We start from the raw sequence: 24,684 nt of genomic DNA, 5'->3' as shown, positions 1-24,684 counted from the left end.
TTTATTTTCAAGAAAGTGAGAAGAAATTAGATCCAGAGAACAAACTCAGTACTAGTTTTAGGACCTGCTTAAAGTATAGCTTTTCTTAAGACCTGGCCAGGTGAAGTGACAAAAAACTATTTTCCTAAGTGTGTTTCTAAATCACAGCCACATTTACATAGCTTTCTGCATTTCCCTGTCCTTCTTCATCTTTATATAAGATTAGTCATAGAGATGAGTAATATCTTCTTTTTAAATGAAAAAAATTACTGGCAATGAAGTTCAGGAAGTGCTTCCTTATACATGCTTACATGTACTTTTCTCAACAGACATTGGCTAAATTGTGGATACCATTTTAAGTGACCAAAATTTTTATTCATTTCTCACCAAAAAAAAAAAAAAAAATCTAAACAAAAGGAATTCCTCGCCCAGTATATGCCAGAAGAAAAACAAAAAATCAATCTGCCTAGTCACCTGGAAAGATCAGTTACCTGTAGCAAACTTTATTGCATTAGGACACCTTCTTGTAATGCAGTGGGTCTATAAAATGTTCATGGAAAATATATATTAATTAAGAAATACCGTGAATTAATTTCAAAATTTTTTGCACCAAAATGCACCCAGATACCCCAGTAATATAGCACTTATATTTAGCAGGTATGATTCAAATTTATTCTCAATCAAAGGGCCTCACTGTTACACTTCTCAGACTTTATTGTGTTGATGAATTGTCTATAAATATGTTGAAATTTCACCGTCCTGGACTCCATCCACTTCGAAAGATTTCTGTTCAGATATTGTGAGACAGAATTGCAAGTCTCTGTATTTTTAACAAGCTCTCCAAAGTAATGCTGATATTGAGAAACCCTGCTTCAAAATTCCCATTTTCTTAACACTTCCCTGTCTTAAACTGAATTGTAATGAGGACACAGGCTGTCTTCTCTCTCCAGCGCTCCTCCTCTTCCTGTGCCCATACACCAGCACTTGCCATCATGGGTTTGCACCTGAGCCCTTTGCACTTTCCTGTCTCACACCAGCCTCTCAGGTCCAGTATCTCAGCCAAATGATACCTGAACTTGATGCTGCTAAATATTAACTAGTTTTGTACATAAATACTTTATTTTTTTAATGGAATCTCACTCTGTCACCCAGGCTGAAGAGCAGTGGCACCACAACCTCCACCTCCTGGGTTCCAACGATTCTCCTGCCTCAGCCTCTGCAGCAGCTGGGACTACAGGCACACTCCACCACGACCTGCTAATTTTTGTATTTTTAGTATTTGCTTTTTGGTTTCGCCATGTTGGCCAGGCTGGTCTCGAACTCATGACTTCAGGTGATCCGCCCACCTAGCCTCCCAAAGTGCTGGGATTACAGGCATAAGCCATGGTGCCTGGCCATATTTACTTTTAAATGAATACATGAACAAGGTTTTAAAAAAAACAACAACGAGCCCGGGCATGGTGGCTCACGCCTGTAATCCCAGCACTTTGGGAGGCTGAAGCAGGAGAATCACTTGAACCCAGGAGATGGAGGTTGTGGTGAGCAAAGGTCGCACCACTGAACTCCAGCCTGGGAGACGGAAGTGAGACTCCATCTCAAAAATAAATAAATAAAAAGAAAAACAACAACTGAACAGAAAGGTTTAAAGCTAAATCTTAAAAGTATATCTCATTTTTATCTCTCCACACTTTCACCAAATCCACCATCATTCATTCCTTTGGACAGCCTCAGGGAAATATATATGTACATATAAGCATCTATAATCCTTTTTCCCCACAAATAGTATCTTACTTTATATGCAGGTCTGTATGTTGTTTATTAATAATAACCTATGTCTTAGAAAACTTTCTCATCAGTTCATTGAGATATATTGATCTTCTCAGTGTTCTCTTTTTGTTCATTTTACTTTAGTTTTCTACCCTGTTATGTGGCTATCCCTTAATTTCTTTAATAACCCTTGTCAATTGACATTTAGGCTGGTTTCATTTTTTCACTATTATAGGATATGTTGCAGTGAGCATCTTGGTAAATATATCCCTGAACATTTTCAACAGTAACAAAACAAAAACGACCTAAGAATAATTTTTTCCTCAAATTGTAAGCAACAATTTATAGCACCTTATGTGCTAGGTGCGTATAAATAGTAAACAAAGAGAAATTAGGAAGGAAAGTGGGGTGGGAGAAGGGAGAGAGGAAGAGAAGATGAGCTTTCACCTACCTCGCTTTGGTAATACCAGCCAAGGATTAGACACTTCCTGCCAGATCAAGTCTTGTCTATAAACTTCATTGTTTGCCTTTTTGTTTCAGGAAATGAATAAGCAGACAGCAGTATTTCAAAGAACCATACCACTGGAACATTGTGGTCACGGCTCTAACTTCAATATACCAATAAAATAATAAGCATACCATTTCTGATTGTTGTATCTCTTTCTGAGTGTTCGTGAGTCTGGAATTTGAGAGCCGAGAACACATTGTTAAGAACATTCTGGACCCCTTCTCATTGATGCTTCCAGCAAGCTTTCCCCCTCTTTTATCCTAATCAAAGCAGCTGCCAGGAGAAAGAGTTCCACTGTTTCTCTCTTTTCCTAGATTTCTTAGCACAAATGCAATTTTTAAAATTATTTTCAGATTTTTTTTATATTCTAGTAATTTTAGGGAAACAAGGAAGATAGAACAGATGTGAAGAAATCTCAGTGACTGAGGAAATCCTTAAAATTTCCAAAATAATTGATTCTGGTTTCCAAGAAAATGAATTTGGTTCTAGGCCTCTTCTCCCTAGAGCTCACTATACCCCATTTTCCCTATTTTATCGTTGCTCAATTATCTTCCTCCCTACATCCCCCATCATTCCTTAACAAAAGCCAGTGGATTTCATAAAGGAAGCAGCATGATGTGTTTTAAGGGGCAAGGAATTTGGAGTCCTTCAGACTTGTATTTGAATCCTCTTTTGCTTGCTAGCTCTGGACCCTTAGGAAGCTACTTACAATTCCCAGAGCCTCAGTTTTCTCACCAAAAATGAGAATAATAATAAGAATGGCTGTCTTAAAGGTTAAAGACCAATGAGATAACACACATAAAATCATAGCAGAGATAGCCTTCACAGCTCCTAGTAGTTATTACAGGGAAGAAAAGGAGACATAAAATTGTAAGGAATTAAATGCTCCCAAATTAAAATTTTTTAGGTGACTTTGTCAAAAGATCTAATTACAATATTCTCTGACAATGTTTGTTTTAAAAAAAATCACTTTGTATATATTTTTGTTTATCATTTTCTGTCTTATAGTCATAATATTTTTTAAAAAATTTTATTAGTGAGTGCCTGCCAGTCTATTGTGTATACTGGCACACATTTAATAAGTTTAATTCATGACATTTTGAATTTGAAATGCAAAGTGCTCTTAAACTTCTATCTGGCTGGGCACCATGGCTCATGCCTGTAATTCCAACACTTTGGGAGGCTGAGGCTGGCCTTAGCCTTGCTTTCTGTACAGTCTGCAGAATTGCAAGTAAATTAAATCTTTTTCCTTTATAAATTACCCAGTGTCAGGTAGTTATTTAGAGCAATGCGAGAACAGACCTACAATATAGACCTACAAAAATATTCCATTAGGAAAAATACTTGATAGTATATAAACAAGTCAACATTGCAATAAAATAAAATACACCATGTTGAAAGAAGATGTCAAGGATGGTTCAGTATTAGGAATTTGGACACACCCTATCAATGGCCTCAGAAAATTCGCCAAGAAGTTCAAAGAAACCAGGAAAGAAGGATCTCACCATAACTACCACCACAATGACCATCCCACACAGAACTCAAGCTTATATATTCTCTGGCTTCCTTCATGATGGCAAGTGAAGCTCCTTGGCCCTATCTTTTTCCTTCACACTGTATTCCATACCATATAACCTAATCAAGGATTTTGCTTCCTTAATTATGTTCTTTTTCTCCCTACATCTTCAATTTGTTCTTTATGACAAATGTGCTGTAATATCTCCCATTTTTACAAAGCTCTCTCCACATATTTAATGCCTCTCCATTTACCACACAATTTGTCTGACATCTTTATTGCAAAAATCTCTGAAAAGAATGTTATAGTTATTGTTCCCATTGTTCTCACCTCCCATTTTCTCTTCCAGACACTCTACAGAGGTTTTTGTACTCACCACTTCCATCATTTTCATAGTAATGAAATCTATATCTGTTTCTTTTTTTTTCTTTTTGATTTTTAAGAGTTTTATTATCAGCATAGCCTTCTTTTTTTTATTTTTTTATTATACTTTAAGTTCTAGGGTACATGTGCACAACGTACAGGTTTGTTACATATGTATACTTGTGCCATGTTGGTGTGCTGCACCCATCAACTCGTCAGCACCCATCAACTCGTCATTTACATCAGGTATAACTCCCAATGCCACCCCTCCCCCCCACCCCCTCCTCATAATAGGCCCCGGTGTGTGATGTTCCCCTTCCAGAGTCTGAGTGATCTCATTGTTCAATTCGCACCTATGAGTGAGAACATGCAGTGTTTGGTTTTCTGTTCTTGTGATAGTTTGCTGAGAATGATGGTTTCCAGCTGCATCCATGTCCCTACAAAGGACAGGAACTCATCCTTTTTTATGGCTGCATAGTATTCCATGGTGTATATGTGCCACATTTTCTTAATCCAGTCTGTCACTGAGGGACATTTGGGTTGATTCCAAGTCTTTGCTATTGTGAATAGTGCTGCACTAAATCTGTTTCTAAGGCCAAGGCTCTACGTAATTGGTCCCCTGCCTATCTCCTATCTGTGAACTTATTGACTGCTCTATATCTAATTTACTTCACTTTAGCCACACTGGCCTCTGAACACTACTCCGATATACCAAGCTTGCTTATATCTCTATCAGGCATGCTTTGTCACTTTATTCCAATCTGTTCAAATGTCACCATTTCAAAGCCTTCTTTGAATACACAGAAATCCTCAGTCCCCTTAACCTTCTTTATTTTTGTATCAAAATTGTTGTCATTAGGACACAGCTGGTACCCAAGATTCCTTCCTCCTAATATTCACATGCTTGTGTGGTTCCCACCTTAATATATCAGGATTGGTCTGTGTGACCCATATAATGTGGGGAAAGTGTTAGTATATATTAATACCCCGAGATCATGTTATAAAAGAAACTGTGTCTTCATTTTTTGTTTTGCAACTTCACTCTGTCTGTCTCTTTGTCTCACTGTCTTGGTCTCTCTCTCTCTCTTTCCCTTTCTTACATCTTTTACTTTAGAAAAACCCAGCAGCCATATCCAATAGCTTTATGGAGAGACCATGCTTTCCAAGTGAATCTCTGGGAGTCTCCTTCATTTGGCTTCACAGTGAAGCAAGCACCTAGGGGGGCGAGAAGAAAAGTTTCCCACCCCCAGTCTCTCAGTCCCCACTTGATCTCTGTAACAACTTCACTCTGCCCGAATTGTGTCTAATGTGGACACAGTGGGGTGAATGACAGGGATGCGTTGGCTTCCTTTCAGTAGGCCCTGCTAGGAAGTAAGGTGTCAGTTCCAAGTACTGATGACTTTTTGGTTGTGATTTCATTTTTGAATGAGGAAGTATTATTTGTGTTTTGTTCACCAACGTCATCTCTACCCTGTACCTGAAATCACCTATTAATTATGCTTATATTTCCTTTCTTACAAAACCTTTTGTTTTTCCTGGAGTTAATAATTACCTCCTTTTCCTCGCTTATTTGGTTTTCTTTAAACATCTAAGTCTTCCTGACACTTCCAATGGACTTGTAAAATCCCTCTTCATACAATTTTCCTCACTGACACTTGTCAGATAATTTGCCTTTGTCCTGGAAATTTTCTTTTCTTCTCTCAAATAGGGTGATGCATATCCTGAGTTAATGCCTCCCTCTTTCTTGACCTTCTTCTTTGGTGAAACACATTCTTCCATAGCTTGTTACAAATGAGCCACATGACAGGCGAAACATTTCAAGATCGTTCATGTCTAAGAATGTGCTCTTGACTAATAATCTGGCCAAATATAGGACACTAGGTGTAAAATGACTTTTGTTCAGAATCTTTCTGACACCATCTTCTAACTTTTAACATTCCATTTTCACTCTAATTCTCAATCTTTAGTGTATGACTAGTTTATTTTTTCCTCCACTGGAATCTTGAGGACCTTCCTTTTATCCCTAACATTTAATTAGATTTAAGTTGATATGGATCTCTTTCCATTTATTGTGCTGGGCACTCAGTATTCTATTCTGGGTGTTGTGGGGGCTGCCCTGGACCCTACATTTTAGATAGGTCTCCACACACCTCAAAACCAAAGGCATGGTTTAATTCCTTTCACTCTCCTTGGAAAATATTTTTAAAGTCCAGCAAATAAATAAAAATTAGGAATTGTGGGAGAGAGGTACAGATGGAACCATGGTCCTCTAGTCCTGAGGATGCAGAATTGAGAAGGTACAATGAGAATAAATTCACAGCTTCTGCTCTGGGACACCAGAAAGAAAAATGAATGCTTTTGCTTAAAGTTTTTCAGCCCTAACAGACCAAAGAGCACATCTGGGCCGACAGGTTCACCCACTCTCCCTCCATAAATGCACTCTCTACTACTCCTGTGGTCAGTAATATCATCTGGGGAGCTGCTTAGAACTTCCTGGGAAACCTAAATCAGAAGTGAGGCAAGGCAGAACACCGCTTGCCTAGCGGGCTCCCACAAAAGCTTGGCCAGGTCAATGCTCTGCCCCCACCCAGCTTCCACCCTGCTGCTCCAGCAGACAGCCCTTCCCCTCTCCATCCTCCCAAATCACAGCTTACAGTCAGGGTTAATGCAGGGAAACACACGTTCCTTTAGCCTCTTGGCTAGTTGAGAAGGGCAATTTCCAAGAGACAGTTACGTGGAAACCTGACATGAAGCTAGGGTCTAGCTACTTTATAACTTATTGAGTAGGGGCTATAGAGTAGGTGGGACTCCGTTTGTATTCCTGTTTGTGGATCAACACTGGGCCCTTTCAATATGGAGAATATACCTTAAGTTCTGGGAAATGTAGTGTTTCATTGACTATTTCTTTCCCATATAATCTCTGTTTTCTTTGTCTAAAATTCATGTTGGTTGAATTTTTTTTATTATTATTATTCTCATCCATGGATCATCTCTTTGCCTTTTCGTTCTATTTTTTGGGAGAGTTGCTTAACTTTATCTTCTACTAGGCTTATTATCAACTGAATTTACAATTGCCAATATTTCTTTTTGTTTTCCAGTCATTCCCTTATGTAATAACATCCTATTCTTGTTTCAAAAATGCAGTGTCAGCCGAGCATGGTAACTCACGCCTGTAATCCCAGCAGTTTTGGAGGCCAAGTGGGGTGGATCATGAGGTCAAGAGATCAAGACCTTCCCGGCCAACAGGGTGAAACCCCATCTCTACTAAAAATATAAAAATTGGCTGGGCATCGTGGTGCATGCTTGTAGTCCCAGCTACTCTGGAGGCTGAGGCAAGAGAATCGCTTGAACCCGGGATATGGAGGTTTCAAGTGAGCTGAGATTGTGCCACTGCACTCCAGCTGGGTGACAGAGCAAGACTCCACCACGAAAAAAAAAAAAAAAAAAAAAGGCAGTGTCTATTCTTATCTCTCGAAACATATTACCATTTCTGAAAGGTTCATCCTGCTTTTTAATCTTATTTCGGTCTCCTTCAAATTCCTCTTTTTCTGTTTCTTTGAGTCTTATTTTATAGAGATTTTCTTCTAATGTCTGATGAACCTTTGTTTTCTATTCAATTAGAGTTAGACACTAAGATTATCAGAAAACTCTAGGTGCATTGCAAGAATTATGTAGAATCAGGTCCTCATAGGAGGGAGACTGGATGCCCTGGTATTTTGTGTAGACCTACAGCTGCTTTTTCTGAGAAAGTGCTGATCCTTTCGAAGAATCCTCCTGTCTCCTGACCTGCAAACATCATCCTCACTGCTAGGACCTTGGAGCTGGCCAGGGTACGAGGTTGGATATCCTCCATTTATTTTACAGGTTTTCACTTGATTGGTCTGTTTGCAGAATAGAATTTCACTCATGCCCTCTTTAGTAACCCCAAGTTGTCCCCGAGTCCAGTGCCCCTCTGGTTCAGTTTTTCTAAGTAAACCTACTCCCTCTTGCTGGAACAAAGGAGGATGTGAACCTAACCAGTTTCGTGCCACCTGTCTCACCATCACCTTCCCTCCTTCAACATAATCCTCAGAGGTCCTGCTATCTGCAGCCCTTCAGTCTTACAAGGGTGCTATGAGACCAATTAACATACATTTATTTGGTGCCACTTTTTAACCAGAACTTCATAGGTACTTGAATACAACCTTTTTCCTTTCCACTTTGCCATGAACTATGGCTCTGCCTGTCTTTAGTCTTCATAAATTGTTGCGTATAATTGCCCTATAAGATTTATCAAAGATGAAATTTACTTTCTTGTTTCCTGCTATTTTTGTTTGGGGATAGTCTTTAAGAAGAAAGAGTTAAGAAATGCCTTTACTAATGAAACTATGTCATCCTCAGTTATAATTTAGGCAAGCAATTTTCCAGTATGCTAAGGAACCTAACAAAAAGTCTGACAGAAGCTTATAAAACAAGGCTTCTGTTTCCATCATTCCATTTAAACAGCAGACATCATGGTACCAATGACCTCCAGCTTGCTAAAATCAATGGACTTTCTCAGTCTTCATCTTAACTTTCTCAGCAGTGATGGGCATTGTTTGTAATCTGTCTTACTTAAAATATTCTTTTGCTTTGGTTCCATGATACTTACATGCATTTGTTTTACGTTGAACTCTCTGGTTGCTCCACTCATTACTTCTTTCATTTATCAAATATATATTGAGTGCCTTCTGTATGCCAGGAATTTTGCTAGGAGTTTAGAATGCAATGATGAATATAAAATCATGGTCCCCACCATTCAGGAGCTGACACCTCGTGTGTCCTTTGCAGAAGCATCTGTTTCCATCTAACCATGAAATTATGAAGTTCCTCTATTTTTGTCCCTTGCCTCTTGTCTCTATATATAATATCATCTCCCTAGAAAAAGTCATCCTTGCCAACAGCTTTAATTATTATCTATGTACCAATGGCACAAAGTTAAGTCTCTTGCCAAGACAGCTACTCCGAGCTTCACACCTTTATCTATTTGACATCTCCATTTCAATATTTTAAAGTTGCCACTCAGTATTTCCAAAACAAAACTAAATCTGGTAACCCCAACTCTAGTGACCATTGTCCAACCATTCATGCAATATAAAATCTATAGCTTTGACTGTGTTTCATTCCACATAAAAAGTCCACCACCAGTTTCTCCTGTCCTAATTTTCTAAATATGTTTCATCTCCATTCACTTGTCTCTATCTCTACTGTCCAATATGGTAGCCACAAGTCACATGCAGCTATTTACATTTAATTAATTAAAATTTAAAATGTTAAAAATATAAAATATAAATAACTTAAAATATAAAATTTTACATTTAAAAACAGCCGTATCTGTTGAATAGTAGATATACAACATTTATATCATCACAGAAATTTATATTACATAGCACTGCCTTAGACTTTAAGCTAAAAAGATATATAACTTGTATGAGATGTCATATATATATGTAATGTAAAACCTACAGTATTCAGTAAAAAAATAAATAACTGTACAAATGCATTCAAAAATACTATATATAAGCCAAATGGAATTCAAAAAAAAAAAATTCAAGTAACACACAGGAAGGCAGCACACAAAAAAACAGAGAAAAAACACAAGATAAGCAGAAAACCTAGAGTAAAATGATAGACTTATGACTCAATATATTGATAATTATGTTAAATGTAAGTGATGTAAACTAAATGCTTGAAAATTAAGAGGTTTTGGGATTACAGAAACAGACTAGCTTGTACCATTATCAAAATTTACTCAATAATTTATATTAGTATATAAATTATACAAATTTTTATATTAAATAACATTAATATTTTATACAAATACTGTGTAAAACATTTGGATATCATAAAAACCCATGCAAAGTGCTCAGCTCTGTCCCTGCCTGGCACAGAGTAGCCTTCAATGAGAGCTGCTATTGTGAGGACAGTCACTAGGTGGGACTCCTTGTCACTTGCTTGCTCCGTATGTCAAGTTCCCACACAGGTGTCTCAGAGTTTTGCCCCTCCTTATACCTGCACTATTCCTAAGTGGCCTCATCTAAGCCCACGGCTTCAACTATCACTTATACCACGGTGAGCTACTGCATGGCACAAGTGCCACAACTCTGTTGGTTAAGCACCCACCTCATTATTCCCTGGGCAGCCGCTTTTAATTGATCTGTTAGAACTTGAAATAAAACATCTTTTTATCCTGAGTAGATACCAATGAGTGCCTATGATGAGTCCACTAGCCTTTTTCCCTGGGTACATGTGTAAGTTGTTCTAATGGTCCATTACAAAACTCCATGCTGAAATTTTCTGAAAATTAAAAAGAAAATTGGAAGAGGAAAAGAAAAACTACTGACTAGTGGGAGAGAGATAGTATTTTAGTTTTAAAAAGAGATCAGGGGAGGCCTTGGAACCACTTTCTATGTAGAAGAGCCTGAGACAAGGGGCTTGATGGAGCCAGGATAAAGAATCCCAAAACCTGATGTGCTCTGGTACAAGTTCATCCTAAGAGTGAAGGACTTATTGCATGTTATATAAAAACCACCAGTGAACATAGAATATTTCTACCTGAGACAAGCTAATAAATTAATAACTCTGAAAGTTAATGATTCCAAACATCGGTGTATTATTTGAGGAGATATATTAAAGAACAAAAAAAAACATTCAAATTGCATTGTTATAACTGCCTCACTTTCTAAGAGGAAGCTGGAGTTCATAAGTGACCACGATAAGAGACTACAATTAGAAGGCATTCCTCCGCACTCTCAAGTCCACATTCTACTCTAAAAGATTCATCACTCCCAATTTATAAATGCAGGCAAATTCAAACAAAATTTCTGCCATTTTAGTTTTTCATTTACATGATCACATATACATACTGCAAAGTACGAATATGTGCAATACCAACTCATGCCCTTTTGCAAAAATCTAGTGTATAAACCTAGGAAAAAAAAAAAAAAAGCTGTCTCTGCCTACTAATTGAACCAAACCAGTTCTAGAAGATTAAGACCTTGTGTGTGCTATGAAGAATAATGGACTCTCAAAGACACACACCTAATTCCCAGAACCACTGAATATGTTGAATTACATGGAAAGAGGAATTGCATTTGCTAATCTACTGACTTTAACATAGGAAAATTATCCCAGATTATCCAGATGGACCCCATGTAATTAATTAAAAGATCCTTAAATGTGAAAGATGGAGGCAGACAAGTCAGTGCCAGATAATGTGATGTGATGGGAGGCTCATCTGCCCATTGCCGGTTGCGAGCATGGAAAGAGGTCAAGGAATGTGGATGAGAAAATGGAATTCTTCTCTAAAGCTTCTAGAATGCAACTCAGCATTGATACATGGGTTTAATCCTGTGAGACTTAGTTCAGACATGTGAACCACAAAACTAAGATAATAAATTCGTGTTCATTTAAGCCACTAAGATTGCGGTAATTTATTACCACAGCAGTAGGAAAACTAACTTACTTCCCACAAACTCGTTTCATGTTTTCCTGTGAAATGTGGCCCCTGTAAAGTGGGATGCCTGTTTATAAAGTATCAGAGAGAAATAAATTTATCATAGGTCTTAATACAAGACAATTAAGCAATTCTTCTCTCATAAAATAAGAACCACTCTCAAAATTCAATTATTTATTGAGCCCATACTCAATGAGACACAGCTAAGAAGTGCCCCTTCCCCATCACTGAACAGTTTCCCCCACCCAGCCAGGATCAATGCCTCAGCTGGACACATCCTATGTTTTTCTAGTTTCCTGCAGTAGACCTCCTATAGCGTAGTGGTAGGCATGTTCAACAGCACAGAATCTTCTTAGAAAGTAGTGGATAGCAGTGATCATCATAGCTAATGGAGAATTTGATTCATTTTCTAAATTTGAAAACAAAAACAAACAAAAAACAGGAGTTAACAAGAGAAACAAGAGAACCAGGGGCTCAAAAGATCAGCCCCATCTTTTCACCCTTTCACTGGGCATGAAACTGAATTTCTTTAGGGTGTAATTTTTTTTATCCTCCCTCCCTTGTCTTCTGCCTTATGTGAGATATTTACAGACTGTCCAGGCATCCATTTTACTCCACGTTCCCCTCAAAACTCTTTTGAAGGAAAGAGTCCTTGTTAATCTTATCCCTATTTAGTTACCGAAAATCCAAACAACTGGGCTTGGAAAATAAATTCCAGGGAGGAGAGAGATTGTCTTTAACCTCCATATTAGATTTTGTAGTTGATCTCAGCATCTGGGAAGGTTTTTTGTTTGTTTGTTTGTTTTCTGGTTTTTGTTTGTTTTTTGTTTTTGTTTTTGTTTTTGAGAAAAAACACCCAGGCTGGAGTGCAGTGGCCGGATCTCAGCTCACTGCAAGCTCCGTGTCCCGGGTTCACCCCATTCTCCTGCCTCAGCCTCCCAAGTAGCTGGGACTACAGGCGCCCGCCACCTCGCCCGGCTAATTTTTTTGTATTTTTTTAGTAGAGACGGGGTTTCACCGTGTTAGCCAGGATGGTCTCCATCTCCTGACCTCGTGATCCACCCGAATCGGCCTCCCAAAGTGCTGGGATTACAGGCTTGAGCCACTGCGCCCGGCCTGGGAAGGTTTAAGTTTGGAATTGCTAGCAGTGAATTTAAACTAGCATTGAAAATGGTATCAAATCATCAGTAAAATATTAAAGGTAAAAGAGGAGAAACTTACAAAACTTCACTGAGGTGAACTCCAAGAGTCTTCTCTGAAGGTGCTGGGCTGGTCTTCAATTAAGTAAAGAAATGTTTCTTATTCACTGTCAGTAAGACTCATTCACCATGTGTCTAGCATTCTGTTATGAGCCTCCAGTAGTGTTAGTAAACGTAGGATTCCACTAAGTCTGTAGCACCAAAACCCTCTTTCTCCTAATCTTCGAGGTACTCCACCAGGACTCAAATCCTACTATGGAAATGGAATGTAAATGCAGTCCCTGAGAAGGACTGGATTAAAGGCATGGTCTTCACTCACACTTAGAAGTTAATAAGTGTAGCAGGTGAACTAGACCTATCCTCATGTGCTAGCAAACATGATGCCCAGGTGAGAAAGGCATATAATGGGGGCAGAGTACCAGAGCCCCACTTCTTGAGTCTGTCCTGGAATCCTTTTCAAGAAAAATCACTTAAAAACCAGGAATAAATAAAAGTTACAAAAATCTATGGACTTACCTGGTGTTCCAGTCATGAGGTCTTCAGAATAAACAGCAAGGACATCTACTAGAAATAAGAGAATAAATTTCTGCATTTAAGCAATGAAACCTCCATTAAACACTTTAAACATGCTCTTCCTATTAAACACCAAAGAACTTCTGTTTTTTGGTAATTGCCACAGTCCAAAACCATCTCTTGACAAGCAGGAATGGAAACAGGTGGGCCCAGATTCATCTGGTCATTTCTGCCAGGACACTAGCAGAAAAGGCCAGATGGATCTGGGCCATGAGGCCTCCCCTTGCTCTTATAGTCAAACAAAAGAATTTTCTTGAAACCATATGGGTGGAAATGAAGGAAGACATAGCTAACATTGACCACTCATCACATTCTGGGCAGTGGGAACACTGTGGACACTGAGGGAGGGCACCTTATGCAGGTGTGGTACATCCTGCAAAGGAGACAACTACTGGGATTTCAAGTCACCCAACCAACCCTATTTTATTTAATAGGTTCTTCAGCCTCCACAAAAAAATACAGTTTCTATATTTCTCCAGATACTACCTGCAATTTCCCAAAACACTTAGAGCAGTGGTAGAACATAGCTATTATTGTTAAACATAATTAGATTATGTAGAAATGTGCCTTTGTAGGTCCAAGGCTTAATTTTAGCAAAAATCTCAGACATCCTTCAGATTATTGGGATATGTTTCTGGAGGCAGAAGGCATTGAAATCTTAAAACTCCTTGACTAAGTGACAGACAGAAAAATGAAAAAAACATGGAGGCATGAGAAAGAAAATGGGCAGAGATAGGACATCCGCTTAATTCATGAAGCTTTTAACTCCCTTTTCTTCTGTTCAGTCTAAATTCAAAGAACATTTACTCTTATAATCTTCATTCACAATGGTCTCTCTCTGAACTGTGCTGTAATCAGCTGGGAAAGAAAAGGAAGTTATTGACCCCATTCTTGTTACCACATTTGTCCGCATGGAGACCACAAGGAGCTTGTCCTCTTTAGAGAAGCCCAGAGGTTGTCCCCAGAGATCAGACTGGGGCAGACCTCAGGGCTGGAGCCATGCTGGTATCCAACAGGCTCCGTCTGTGAAAAAATATTCTGGGAAAATGCTTATATTTGCCTCAAGTTTCAAGACAGTTTGGCAAAAGTTAACCTCAGAGAACAAAGGAGCAAAAATCTCCCCAAATATGTAAGCTACCCTAGGACATTCCTAAGCAATGAGATGTAAGCAGGCTAAGGGAGGCAGGGAGACATTTCTGCAGATTTGGAGCCAGGAATTATCACCTGAGACCTCAATGGCTTCTTCCACCAAGCTGGAGAAGGCTTCTTCCACAGAGCTGAAGGCGGCTTCCTCCACAAGATAGGAGGTGGTTTCTTGCAGAAAGCTAGAAGTGGCCAACTTCACATCAGCAGAGAATTCTGGGTAAACAAAATGAAAGATGGGAACGGTCACAAGCCAATGGTGGGAATCCAGTCTGCTGGAGGAAAGCAGGTCTTGCCTCAGGAATGCAAAATATGGGAGCCCATCGCCTAGCTTGCGAAGACCCTGGTCTGCGAAGCCAGACCCTCACTCACTGAAAGCCTGGGTGTTCTCCAGGTACACATCTGTGGGCGACTCCAGGTCCATGGTGGATTCTGGTAGGTCAGTGGTTGATTCTAAAGGAGTCAAAAAGAAAAGAACAGCGCAAGTACTTTCCAGTGAGAATTTTCACTCTTAGGTAGATCTTTTTCTGGGAGAAACATGGAACATAATGTGGCAGACCACACCAAATGTGGTCTCACCACAAGCCTCTCTTCTGTCACCTGCTAGAAAGTCCAGTAGACTAACTGCTGCCTGGGAGGGTGCTTAGAGCTCCCCACCCACCCTCCTTTCAAGGGGTCAGCATTTGATATTCTGCCTCTAAATGTGTATTGGTCAGACTGGAAGAAAAAGTCTAAGACTCCCCTTTATACTTCTTCCAGGTTCCTGAAAGCAAAAAACAAAAACCAAAAGGGGTTAAGGATCAAGGAAACCAGCTATTTCTAAGGAATGGAGCAAGAATGAAATAGACACTAACTGGGCTACTCCTACCATTTTTTCATTTAATGGACCATGTCTAACTATTTTCCACCCTGTCTCACAGAATGCACAAGCCAGACATTCTGGGGCTTGCTGACCGTATCAGCATCATAAACGTGTGGGTCTGTTGAGCAACAACCAGGCTCCCCTTAGGCTACAGTGATGGATGACATGCAGGGGCACTGCAGCGGGTCATGGGCCCAGGAGGCCAGGATTACATGCTCTGTAATGTAGACACTTTGCTTTATCATAGTTTGTATCAGTCAACAAGCTACACCCAGCATCTCCCACACCGAGAGCTACCGGGGGGAGAGCCAGAGGAAGAGGAGGGGAAAGTAACCTTTTCAATACAAATGAATGAGCACCCCTCCTCCTGAGAAATTGACCTGCATTCAGGTAGAACCAGGAAAGAATGCTTTTAGCTGAAAGTTTCATGAAGAACAGCGATTTCTTTATTTTCTCAACATGATTTACAAGTTTCCATTCCAGACCTACTCATGTCCACTGCCTGTGACCAAGATAGATGCTAAAGTGCTCTGAAATTTACCGCACCTCACCATCAAATGAGGATACCTCCTGGGACTTTTTAACCTGAGAGAAATAGAGTAATGCCTTTTCAGCACCCAGTAGGGAGTGAGACCACAGAAAAACCTCAGAAGTTCTCTAATCAGGTGCCCTAACGACAGCGGGCCCAGCCCATTATGTTTATGAGGTCAATTCAAACACAACACAAATCTTATCTTAGCCACTCAATTACTCAAGCCCTCCGAGTTCAGCCACCCATCCCATCTCAAGACCAAATCCATATGATTCTTACCCAATTCAGCTTTACAACTTTCATAGCAGGCCTCTCTCTCTCTCTCTCTCTCTCCAATCCCCTTCTCTCTTTCTGTACACACACACACACACACACACACACACACACAAATAATTTTAGCCCCATTCTCCAAAAGACTTCCCATGGTGCACTTACCTGGGGGGAGAGTGGGAAATGTCACAGCGAGGACCCATAAGGCTGAGAAGATCAGGGCCTTCCTGAGCATGGTGTCAGCAGGGAGGGTAGGAGGCTGGGAAGGTGAGCAGGCAGGTAGGCCGAGCAGGCAGGTGGGCAGGCCCTGGAGCTGTGGTGTGTACGGGTAAGAGCTAGAGAGCTCTGCTGGCCTTTATAGAACCCTCAGCCCCTTGTCCCTGAAGGAGGCATTCCCAGGTGGTTGTTAACAACAACAACAAAAAAAGCCTTGCTCACACAATGAGAATGCCCAAGGAGCAAGGGAAGAAAAGGGAACTGGGGGAAGGGAGAAGCAGGGAGGATGTTAGGAGGAAACCTCTGATAAGGTCCCTTTCTAAACTTAGGTTGCATTGCTCCATTACCATGAGCCCTGTTTATCTGCTTCTCTGAGGGGCAGAGGAGAAATTCTCTCTCCACCAGATATCTGAGATGACCCCCACCTCCTGGTCCAAGTTTGCAAGACTGTCATCTAGGCTGGAACCAGAAATTGCTTTACTGAGCCTCCAAAATACTGCTTTGTGTCAGAGGACAGGACCAAGTATCCCAGTGAGAGCCAGATGGCTACTTTGACTCTAAGGGAACACTCTAATGCAAACTATGTCCTAACCCTGGGGGATCCCTGAAAGAAAATTGTAGCTGAGCATGATAACTACTACTACGTTACTACTACCAACAACCACATGTTATATGATTCCACGTGTGCTACTATCTTATTTGATTCTCACCATGGTCCCACGCACTAGGTATTATTATTGCTATTTTTCTGGTGATGAACCTTGAGGCTGAGAGATTAAGTGACTCCAGATTTGCCTAAAGATAGTCAGTCTCCGGAGTGTCATTAACATTAAGTGCTATTTGGTTCTGCGGACCTGGCTCCTGCTCCTGCCTTTTTCAGTCCTCCTGGGGCCAGTATCAAGCTGAAATGTGTCCCTGGCTGTAGCACTTTAGGCATGAGAAAACAAGCAAGGACAAGGGACAAGCTCACCTGGTCAGCCTCAGCTCTCAATTAAGTCTTTAGCTAATGTGCATGAATCCCATCACAGGGTCAAACTCCCTTTAAATCTTAGTTTTCTTAGAATGTTGCAGCGAATTCCTTCTCCTCAGTAACCACAGGATTGACAATATTATATTGAGAGAAACCTCTCAGTAATAATAATAATAATAGTACCCGATATTTATTGAGTAATATACGCCATAGGCATACATTACTTTTTCCTAATGCCAAACCTATGGCAATCTTATTATTCCCCTTTTCTAGATGAGGAAACCATGGCCCAGAGAGAGAGGGTCATTAATTTATGAGAAGTCACTCAGTAAATGTCATATAATAAGGAAACAAACCTACTGGCAATCTGAAACTAGACTATGCCTTCTCATTTTGTTTGTTTGTTTGTTTGTTTACTTTCAGAGACAGAATCTCACTCTGTTGCCCAGGCTGGGTACAGTGGCAGAATCGTAGCTCATTGCAGCCTCACACTCCTGGCCTCAAGTGATCCTCCTGCTGCAGCCTCCCGAGGAGTTGGGACAGCAGGTACATGCCATTGCACCAGACTAGTTATTTTATGTTTTGTAAAGACAAGGGTCTTGTTATGTTGCCCAGGCTGGTCTCAAACTCCTGGGCTCAGGCAATCCTGCTGCCTTGGCCTCTCAAAAGGCTAAGATTACAGGAGTGAGCCACTGCACCCAGATCCCTAGAGCCTAAGCTCTCAATCACTTTATTTGTCCTTCCAGCCTAGTTATCTCTGTGTTCTCCTCACTGCTGGCTTTGACCTGTGAAATGTGGCGCTTCACAGGGCTTCACTCTAAAGGAAGGGGAAAATGGACGCACACTAGAGAACATTTTCTTTTTCTGTAAGCTCAGTTTCCTTGGCAAGCCGTGTGCAATTAAGTGTAACCCAAACACAATAGTCAGGAGCTAGGGAAGCAAGAAGCTGATAAAAAAAAAAAAAATCTGCAGACAATAACCTCAGCAAACATAGGACTCAAATGAGACAATAATGCAGTAAGTTACAGGCCAGTGGAAAAAGGGAGAATTTTACCTGCACTGGCAACAATATAAGAATATTTTCAACCATGGAAAAGTGCAAGATCTGACTTGCAAATGTGCAAAGTGGAGTCTCTGAGGTCCTAGAGGAGAACTGGACTGAGGAGTTAAGGGGCAGGAGTAACCCACCTCCTCTAGAAGCTTTGACTTCTTCCTGACCACTTAAAAATAGGAACACCAGGTTAGATGTCCATCCAAATGTCATAGGGCCATCTCATTGCCTCAATTTCAACCAGAGTCAGGGAAAGGATAGCTGCCTGGTGACCCCTATGTTGAAACACGGGAGCAATTTGCTCTCCCCTCATGGAGATGTGCTGCTCTTTCTCACCCACTGAGCATTTGTAGGTAATGGACACAGTGGGTCCCAGAGGGAAACCTGGCCTTGCTGGGGTGAGAGCTAATGAAACTGTAAGGTTACAAATGCAGGGTTTTTATTTAAAGAAATTGTAGTTATTAAATATATTTTATATATATATATAATTTCTGGGGGGAGACAGGGTTCACTCTGTCACCCACGTTGGGATGCAGTGGTGTGAACTCAGCTGACTGCAAACTCCACCTCCCAAGCTCAAGCAATCCCCCAACCTCAGCCTCCCTAGTGGCTGAGACTACAGGCTCACACCAACAGGACCGCCTAATTTTTATATTTTTTTAGAGACAGTTTTGCCATATTTCCCAGGCTGGTCTTGAACTCCCTGGGCTCAAGCAATCCACCCACCTTAGCCTCCCAAAGAGCTGGGATCACAGGTGTGAGCCACTGCATCTGGCCTGTAGTTATTATATTAGTTATCTGTTGTTACATTAATAAACTGTTTTTACTTCCTTGGCTTTTTACACATGTTGTAGGACTTTCTCCTTAGTTTAGCTAAGCCTGGTTCTTGCCACACAGCCATGAAATATTAGGCTCACAGGCACTTTGAAGGGTGAGAACAATGTAATTCATTGCACAAAGAGGAAAGAAAGGGGGACAGGGACTCTGAGCAAAGCAAGAATCCTGCTAGCCAGTTTTCCCACCTCACAGATTGAATCCCAGGTTACCACACCCCGAAACAGAAGAGGTCAGGCTCCAACACCCTGCAAAACAGCACGAACTTCCCAAGGCTCCAGCCCAGCGCACACTCCTCCCAGTGCAAAGGCAGGTTGGAGTTTCTCCGGGTAATTCTCTACACTTGGCTGTCTCACATATGCTATCAAGTATAATAGAATCGTTTAATTTCATGGTGTGAAGGTATCTTCAATGGTGTCCATCTCAACAGACATGCAAGGTCTTTTTGTTGAATAGAAGAATGCTTTTCCCTCATATACAGCATACCTGTCAAGTGGTCTCTCAGCCCTAGTGATGGAGAACTTGGTACATTGAGAGGAATAGTTCATATATGGACAATTATTCTTTCCAGTAGTTGAAATATGCCTTCTTATAATTTCAAACTGTTTACCCCAAATTTATTCTTGAGGTGCCATATATATAAAATTAAGTCCTTCTTCACTTTTCAAATGTCAAAGGCAGCTATCATTTTATTTTCAGATTTCTTCACCATCTTAAAAAGAAGGTACAAGTGTGCTCTTTCCTTTTTTTTTTTAATTTATTTATTATTATTATACTTTAAGTTGTAGGGTACATGTGCATAACGTGCAGGTTTGTTACATATGTATACTTGTGCCATGTTGGTGTGCTGCACCCATCAACTCGTCATTTACATCAGGTATAACTCCCAATGCAATCCCTCCCCCCTCCCCCCTCCCCCCTCCCCATGATAGGCCCCGGTGTGTGATGTTCCCCTTCCTGAGTCCATTCCTCTGAAGTTTTCTCAGTATCTAGCAGGGTCTGGCACATAGGAAGTGATAAAGATGTTTATTGATAAATTAATAACTAGACTTCTGGTTACTAGTCTGTGATCTCATATGGTCTTCTATAAAGGAAGCACTAGAATTAAACAAATTATTGGCCGGGTGCAGTGGTTCATACCTGTAATCCTAGGCCAAGGTGGACGGGTCCCTTGAGGACAAAAGTTTGAGACCAACCTGCACAACAAAGCAAGATCCCATCTCTGTAAAAAAAAAAAAAAATTAAAAATTGGCCAGATGCAGAGACACATGCCTGCAGTCCCAGCTACTTGGGAGGCTGAGGTGGGAGGATCCCTCAAGCTCAGGAGTTTGAGGGTACAGTGAGCTATGATCAGACACTCCAGCCTGGGCAACACAGCAAGACCCTGTCTCAATAGAACAAAACACCTGGGTACAGTGGCTTGTGCCTGTAATCTCAGCATTTTGGGAGGCTAAGGTAAGAGAATTGCTGCAGCCTAGGAGTTCAAGGCTAGCCCAGGCAACATAGGGAGACCCCATCTCCACAAAAAATAAATAGCATTTGACCCAGAAATTCCATTGCTGGGTATATAACCAAAGATGTATCAATTGTTCTATTATAAAGACAATGCATATGTTCATTGCAGCACTATTCACAATAGCAAAGACATAGAAGCAACCAAAATGCCCATCAACAGCCTACTAGATAAAGAAAATGTGGTAAATATACACCATGGAATACTATGCAGCCATAAAAAAGAATGAGATGGCCGGGCGCGGTGGCTCAAGCCTGTAATCCCAGCACTTTGGGAGGCCGAGACGGGCGGATCACGAGGTCAGGAGATCGAGACCATCCTGGCGAACACGGTGAAACCCCGTCTCTACTAAAAAAATACAAAAAACTAGCCGGGTGAGGTGGCGGGCGCCTGTAGTCCCAGCTACACAGGAGGCTGAGGCAGGAGAATGGCGTAAACCCGGGAGGCGGAGCTTGCAGTGAGCTGAGATCCGGCCACTGCGCTCCAGCCCCGGCGACAGAGCGAGACTCCGTCTCAAAAAAAAAAAAAAAAAAAAAAAAAAAAAGAATGAGATAATGTCCTTTGCAGGAACCTGAATGGAGCTAGAGGTCATTATCCTTAGCACACTAATACAGGAATAGAAAACCATAAAACTCATGTTTTCACTTATAAGTGGGAACTAAGTAATGAGAACTCATGGACACATTGAGGGGAATAACAGATACTGAGGCCTACTCGAGTGAAAGGATGGGAGGAGGGAGGGGTTCAGAAAAAAAAAAACAAACTAAAACTGCCTTAGTGACCAGGTGGTGAAATAATCTGTACACCAAACCCCTGAATCACGAGTTTACCTATAAAACAAACCTGTACATACCCAGAACCTAAAATAAAAGTTAAAATACTTTAAAAAAGAAAATTAGCCAGACGCGGTGGCACACACCTATGGTCCAAGCTACTACAGAAGCTAACGTGGGAGAATCACTTGAGCCCAGGAGGTGGAGACTGCAATGAGCTGAGACTGTACCACTGCACTCCAGCCTAGGTGACAGAGCAAGAGTCTGTTTCAAAAAAAAACAAAGAACAAAAGAAAAACAGACCAAAAAAAATCATCACAGGTTTGAGCCAGTGAAAGCAGAAAAATAATAAACTCACCACCATCCTTCTTTCTGGAAAATATGTGGTATTAGTTTGATTATATTAAATTGATCTGTAATTAATACCATAGGTAGGCCTCACAGAAAATATGGAAAGTTTTTTTGACAGCACCAAAGAAACTCAAAAGTTTTTGCACCTACCTCCTCCAGAGTGAGATCAGATTCTGGAAAGTGGGTTGAGCTGGGGCATATCCTGCCACTGTGACACCCACCCCCTTAAGAACCAAGCTGTGCAGCACCTGCCAGCATGCCTCCAGGCATGTGAACCAGAGCAAGGTGCTTCTTTCAGTCCAAACCCCAACTATCATCCTGCCTTAGGGAATAGTTTCCAGACACCAAGACTCAAATTTCTTCCCCGGGGAATAGGGAGCCTAGAATGAGGCAAAAGTCCTATGAACTGGGCCTTCCACCTCTACCACAGATTAGATATGGCTAAAGGTTAGCCCTGTGTCCTAGTATGAGATCAAGCATGTTTCAAGTACCTGTTCAGTGACCCAGCTATTACACTCAGTACCTTGGGAAATTCGAAGGAAGGCCAAAAATTGATTCTTTTTTTTTTTTTTTTAAGATGGATTCTCTCTCTTTTGCCCAGGCTGGAGTGCACTGGCACAATCTCGGCTCACTGCAACATCCATGGGTTCAAGCGATTCTCCTGCCTCAGCCTCCTGAGTAGCTGGGACTACAGGTGTGCACCACCACACCTGGCTAATTTTTTGTATTTTTAGTAGAGACAGCGTCTCACCGTGTTAGCCAGGATGGTGTCGATCTCCTAACCTCATGATCTGCCCACCTCGGCCTCCCAAAGAGCTGGGATTACAGGCGTAAGCCACCGCAGTTAGAATCAGAGTAAGTCAGAAAATATATAATACAAAGACAGGTCAAAACAAGATACTAAGAAATCTAATCATGTGCCAGCGGTACAAAAAGGCCTTTTTTTTTTTTAACAAATGTTTGCAAAGTCACTGTGAAATGCAATGACTGAGGCAGAAGAGGCACTGGGCAGGGAGATTAACCTCATAGATCTGGGATGCAACAGCCTGGCTGTAAATCCTGCCTCTGCCAGTAATACTTAGGTGACCTTTGGCAAGTTACTGAAGTCATGGTACTTCAGTTCTCATCCATACAATCGAGATAAAAATAGGTTTCACTTTGTTGGGGTTGTTGTGAGGTTAATTTATTCACGCAAAATGCCTACAATAAGGGAAATGCACAGTAGACATTAGCTGTTTTTATTAGGGGCTGAAGATGAAAAAGTCTCAGGTCCCTAGTAACTTGATGATACTGTTTTCTGGTGGGAACATGAAGAAGCATGATCCTGGAAAGTTCCATGGGGAAAATGCAACAAATGAAAATATGAGTAGGATTTGCTTGAATTCAGTAAACGTGTTTCTAGGTATAGACAGAAAGGTCCCTGGGCAAGAAGAACTAATCATGCATTGGGGAAGACAAAAATGTGCATGAATAGCAATGTTCAAGGTGTCATGTCATGTGAACTGTAATAAATTTGGGGAACACAGAGGAAGAACCTATTAATTCCTACATTATGAACCACTGATGACTAGAACCATCTTAATCAACTTTGCATTGCCTTATTTCTACAAAGTCTATTATAGAGTCCTGGTGCCAAATAAATGATTATTCATCTGTACTGAATTCTAACAAGGGGTAGGTGAGAAGACACTGTCAAATGCAACCTTTCAGCAGTGGCTAAAATCTTGGGTTCTAGACTCAGATTGTCTGGACACGAACCCAGGTCCTTGGGAGACCTTGAGCTTGCCCAAATTACTCTGTCCAGTTTTTCTCGTCTGCAAAATGCAGGTGATGATAGTAATCCCTTCATGGGGTCATTGTGAGAATTAAATGAACTGATCCATATCAATTGGTAACTGACATATAGTAAATGATCAATGATTATATTACATATTATATATATGTAATATATAATATATATTACATATTATATATATTACATATAATATATGATTATTATAACTTGAGATGGACCTTAAAGAATGAAGTAAAACTATCAGAGTAATTACCCTCATTAAAGAAAAGCATGTGACTGGAGACTACAATGAGAGGGTGACAAGAAGAGGGCAGCGGAAGAGGAGGTTGTGACAGTCTGAAATGACACTGGGGAGCAGACCAAGGAGATCTTCAAAAACTGAAGAGTTGAGTCATTATTCTGCTGGCAAAACAGAGTCATTGAGAATGTGAAGTCAATGCTTGGCATGGTAAGAGCCGTGCTTTAGGAAGACTAACCAAACCTGCACAAACAGAGAGCAGGTCAGTGACGGCACTTCACAGGCAAGAGCCAGTATGGGTTAAGCAGCATGGTAGCCCTGGGCCTGAAAAGTATTAAAGACTTTATGAAGGTGAAATTAAAGGGACTTGGTGACTGATTAGATGTGGGGCAAAGTGCCCTCACCATGACATATGCTCAAAAAGTTGGCTTTCTAAAATTTTAGCTGTTTTAGGAAATGAATTCCCAGAGTTTAAACCCCCATACTAAAAATAAAAAGAAAGAGGAAGGAGGGGAGGACGAAAAGAATTATAACTCTTAAGATGTAGCCAAAAGCCTTGCCTGGTAGTGAACGAACAAGGAAGAAAACACACTGTGGTACACCATGAAGAGATTTCAGTGGATTTAAATGAAGTTTTAGGACCTATGTTTTCTCTTGGACTTAGCACACATCCTCGTGGGCAATTTTGAGACTGATTCCTGTCTTTGTCTCTTAGATATTTTAAACTCTAGGTCAGACTCTTTTAAACCATGGTGAT

General features: G+C 40.8%; 1 protein-coding gene across 3 annotated transcripts in view; it reads left to right on the top strand.

Moving 5' to 3' along the window:
* Window positions 1–24,684, top strand: part of LOC105465902 (small integral membrane protein 10 like 1) — a 295,615-nt gene that overhangs the window by 243,867 nt on the left and 27,064 nt on the right. Inside the window, exon 3 of one of the 3 annotated variants that reach the window (XM_071072207.1) lies at window positions 17,796–17,918. The exons of 1 other annotated variant lie outside the window; for it this stretch is intronic. In XM_071072207.1, the coding sequence (XP_070928308.1) occupies window positions 17,796–17,880 (85 nt within the window). In that variant the 3' untranslated portion in view covers window positions 17,881–17,918. Of the gene's footprint in view, window positions 1–2,286; window positions 2,367–17,795; window positions 17,919–24,684 lie in introns of those variants that run through there. One more of the 3 variants, XM_071072210.1, reaches the window with a different exon arrangement.

Source organism: Macaca nemestrina, chromosome 10 (assembly GCF_043159975.1).
Source record: "Macaca nemestrina isolate mMacNem1 chromosome 10, mMacNem.hap1, whole genome shotgun sequence".
Classification (NCBI taxonomy): Eukaryota; Metazoa; Chordata; class Mammalia; order Primates; family Cercopithecidae; genus Macaca; species Macaca nemestrina.
Note: the sequence above shows the minus strand (reverse complement) of the source record. Positions and strands in the feature narration are given on the sequence as shown.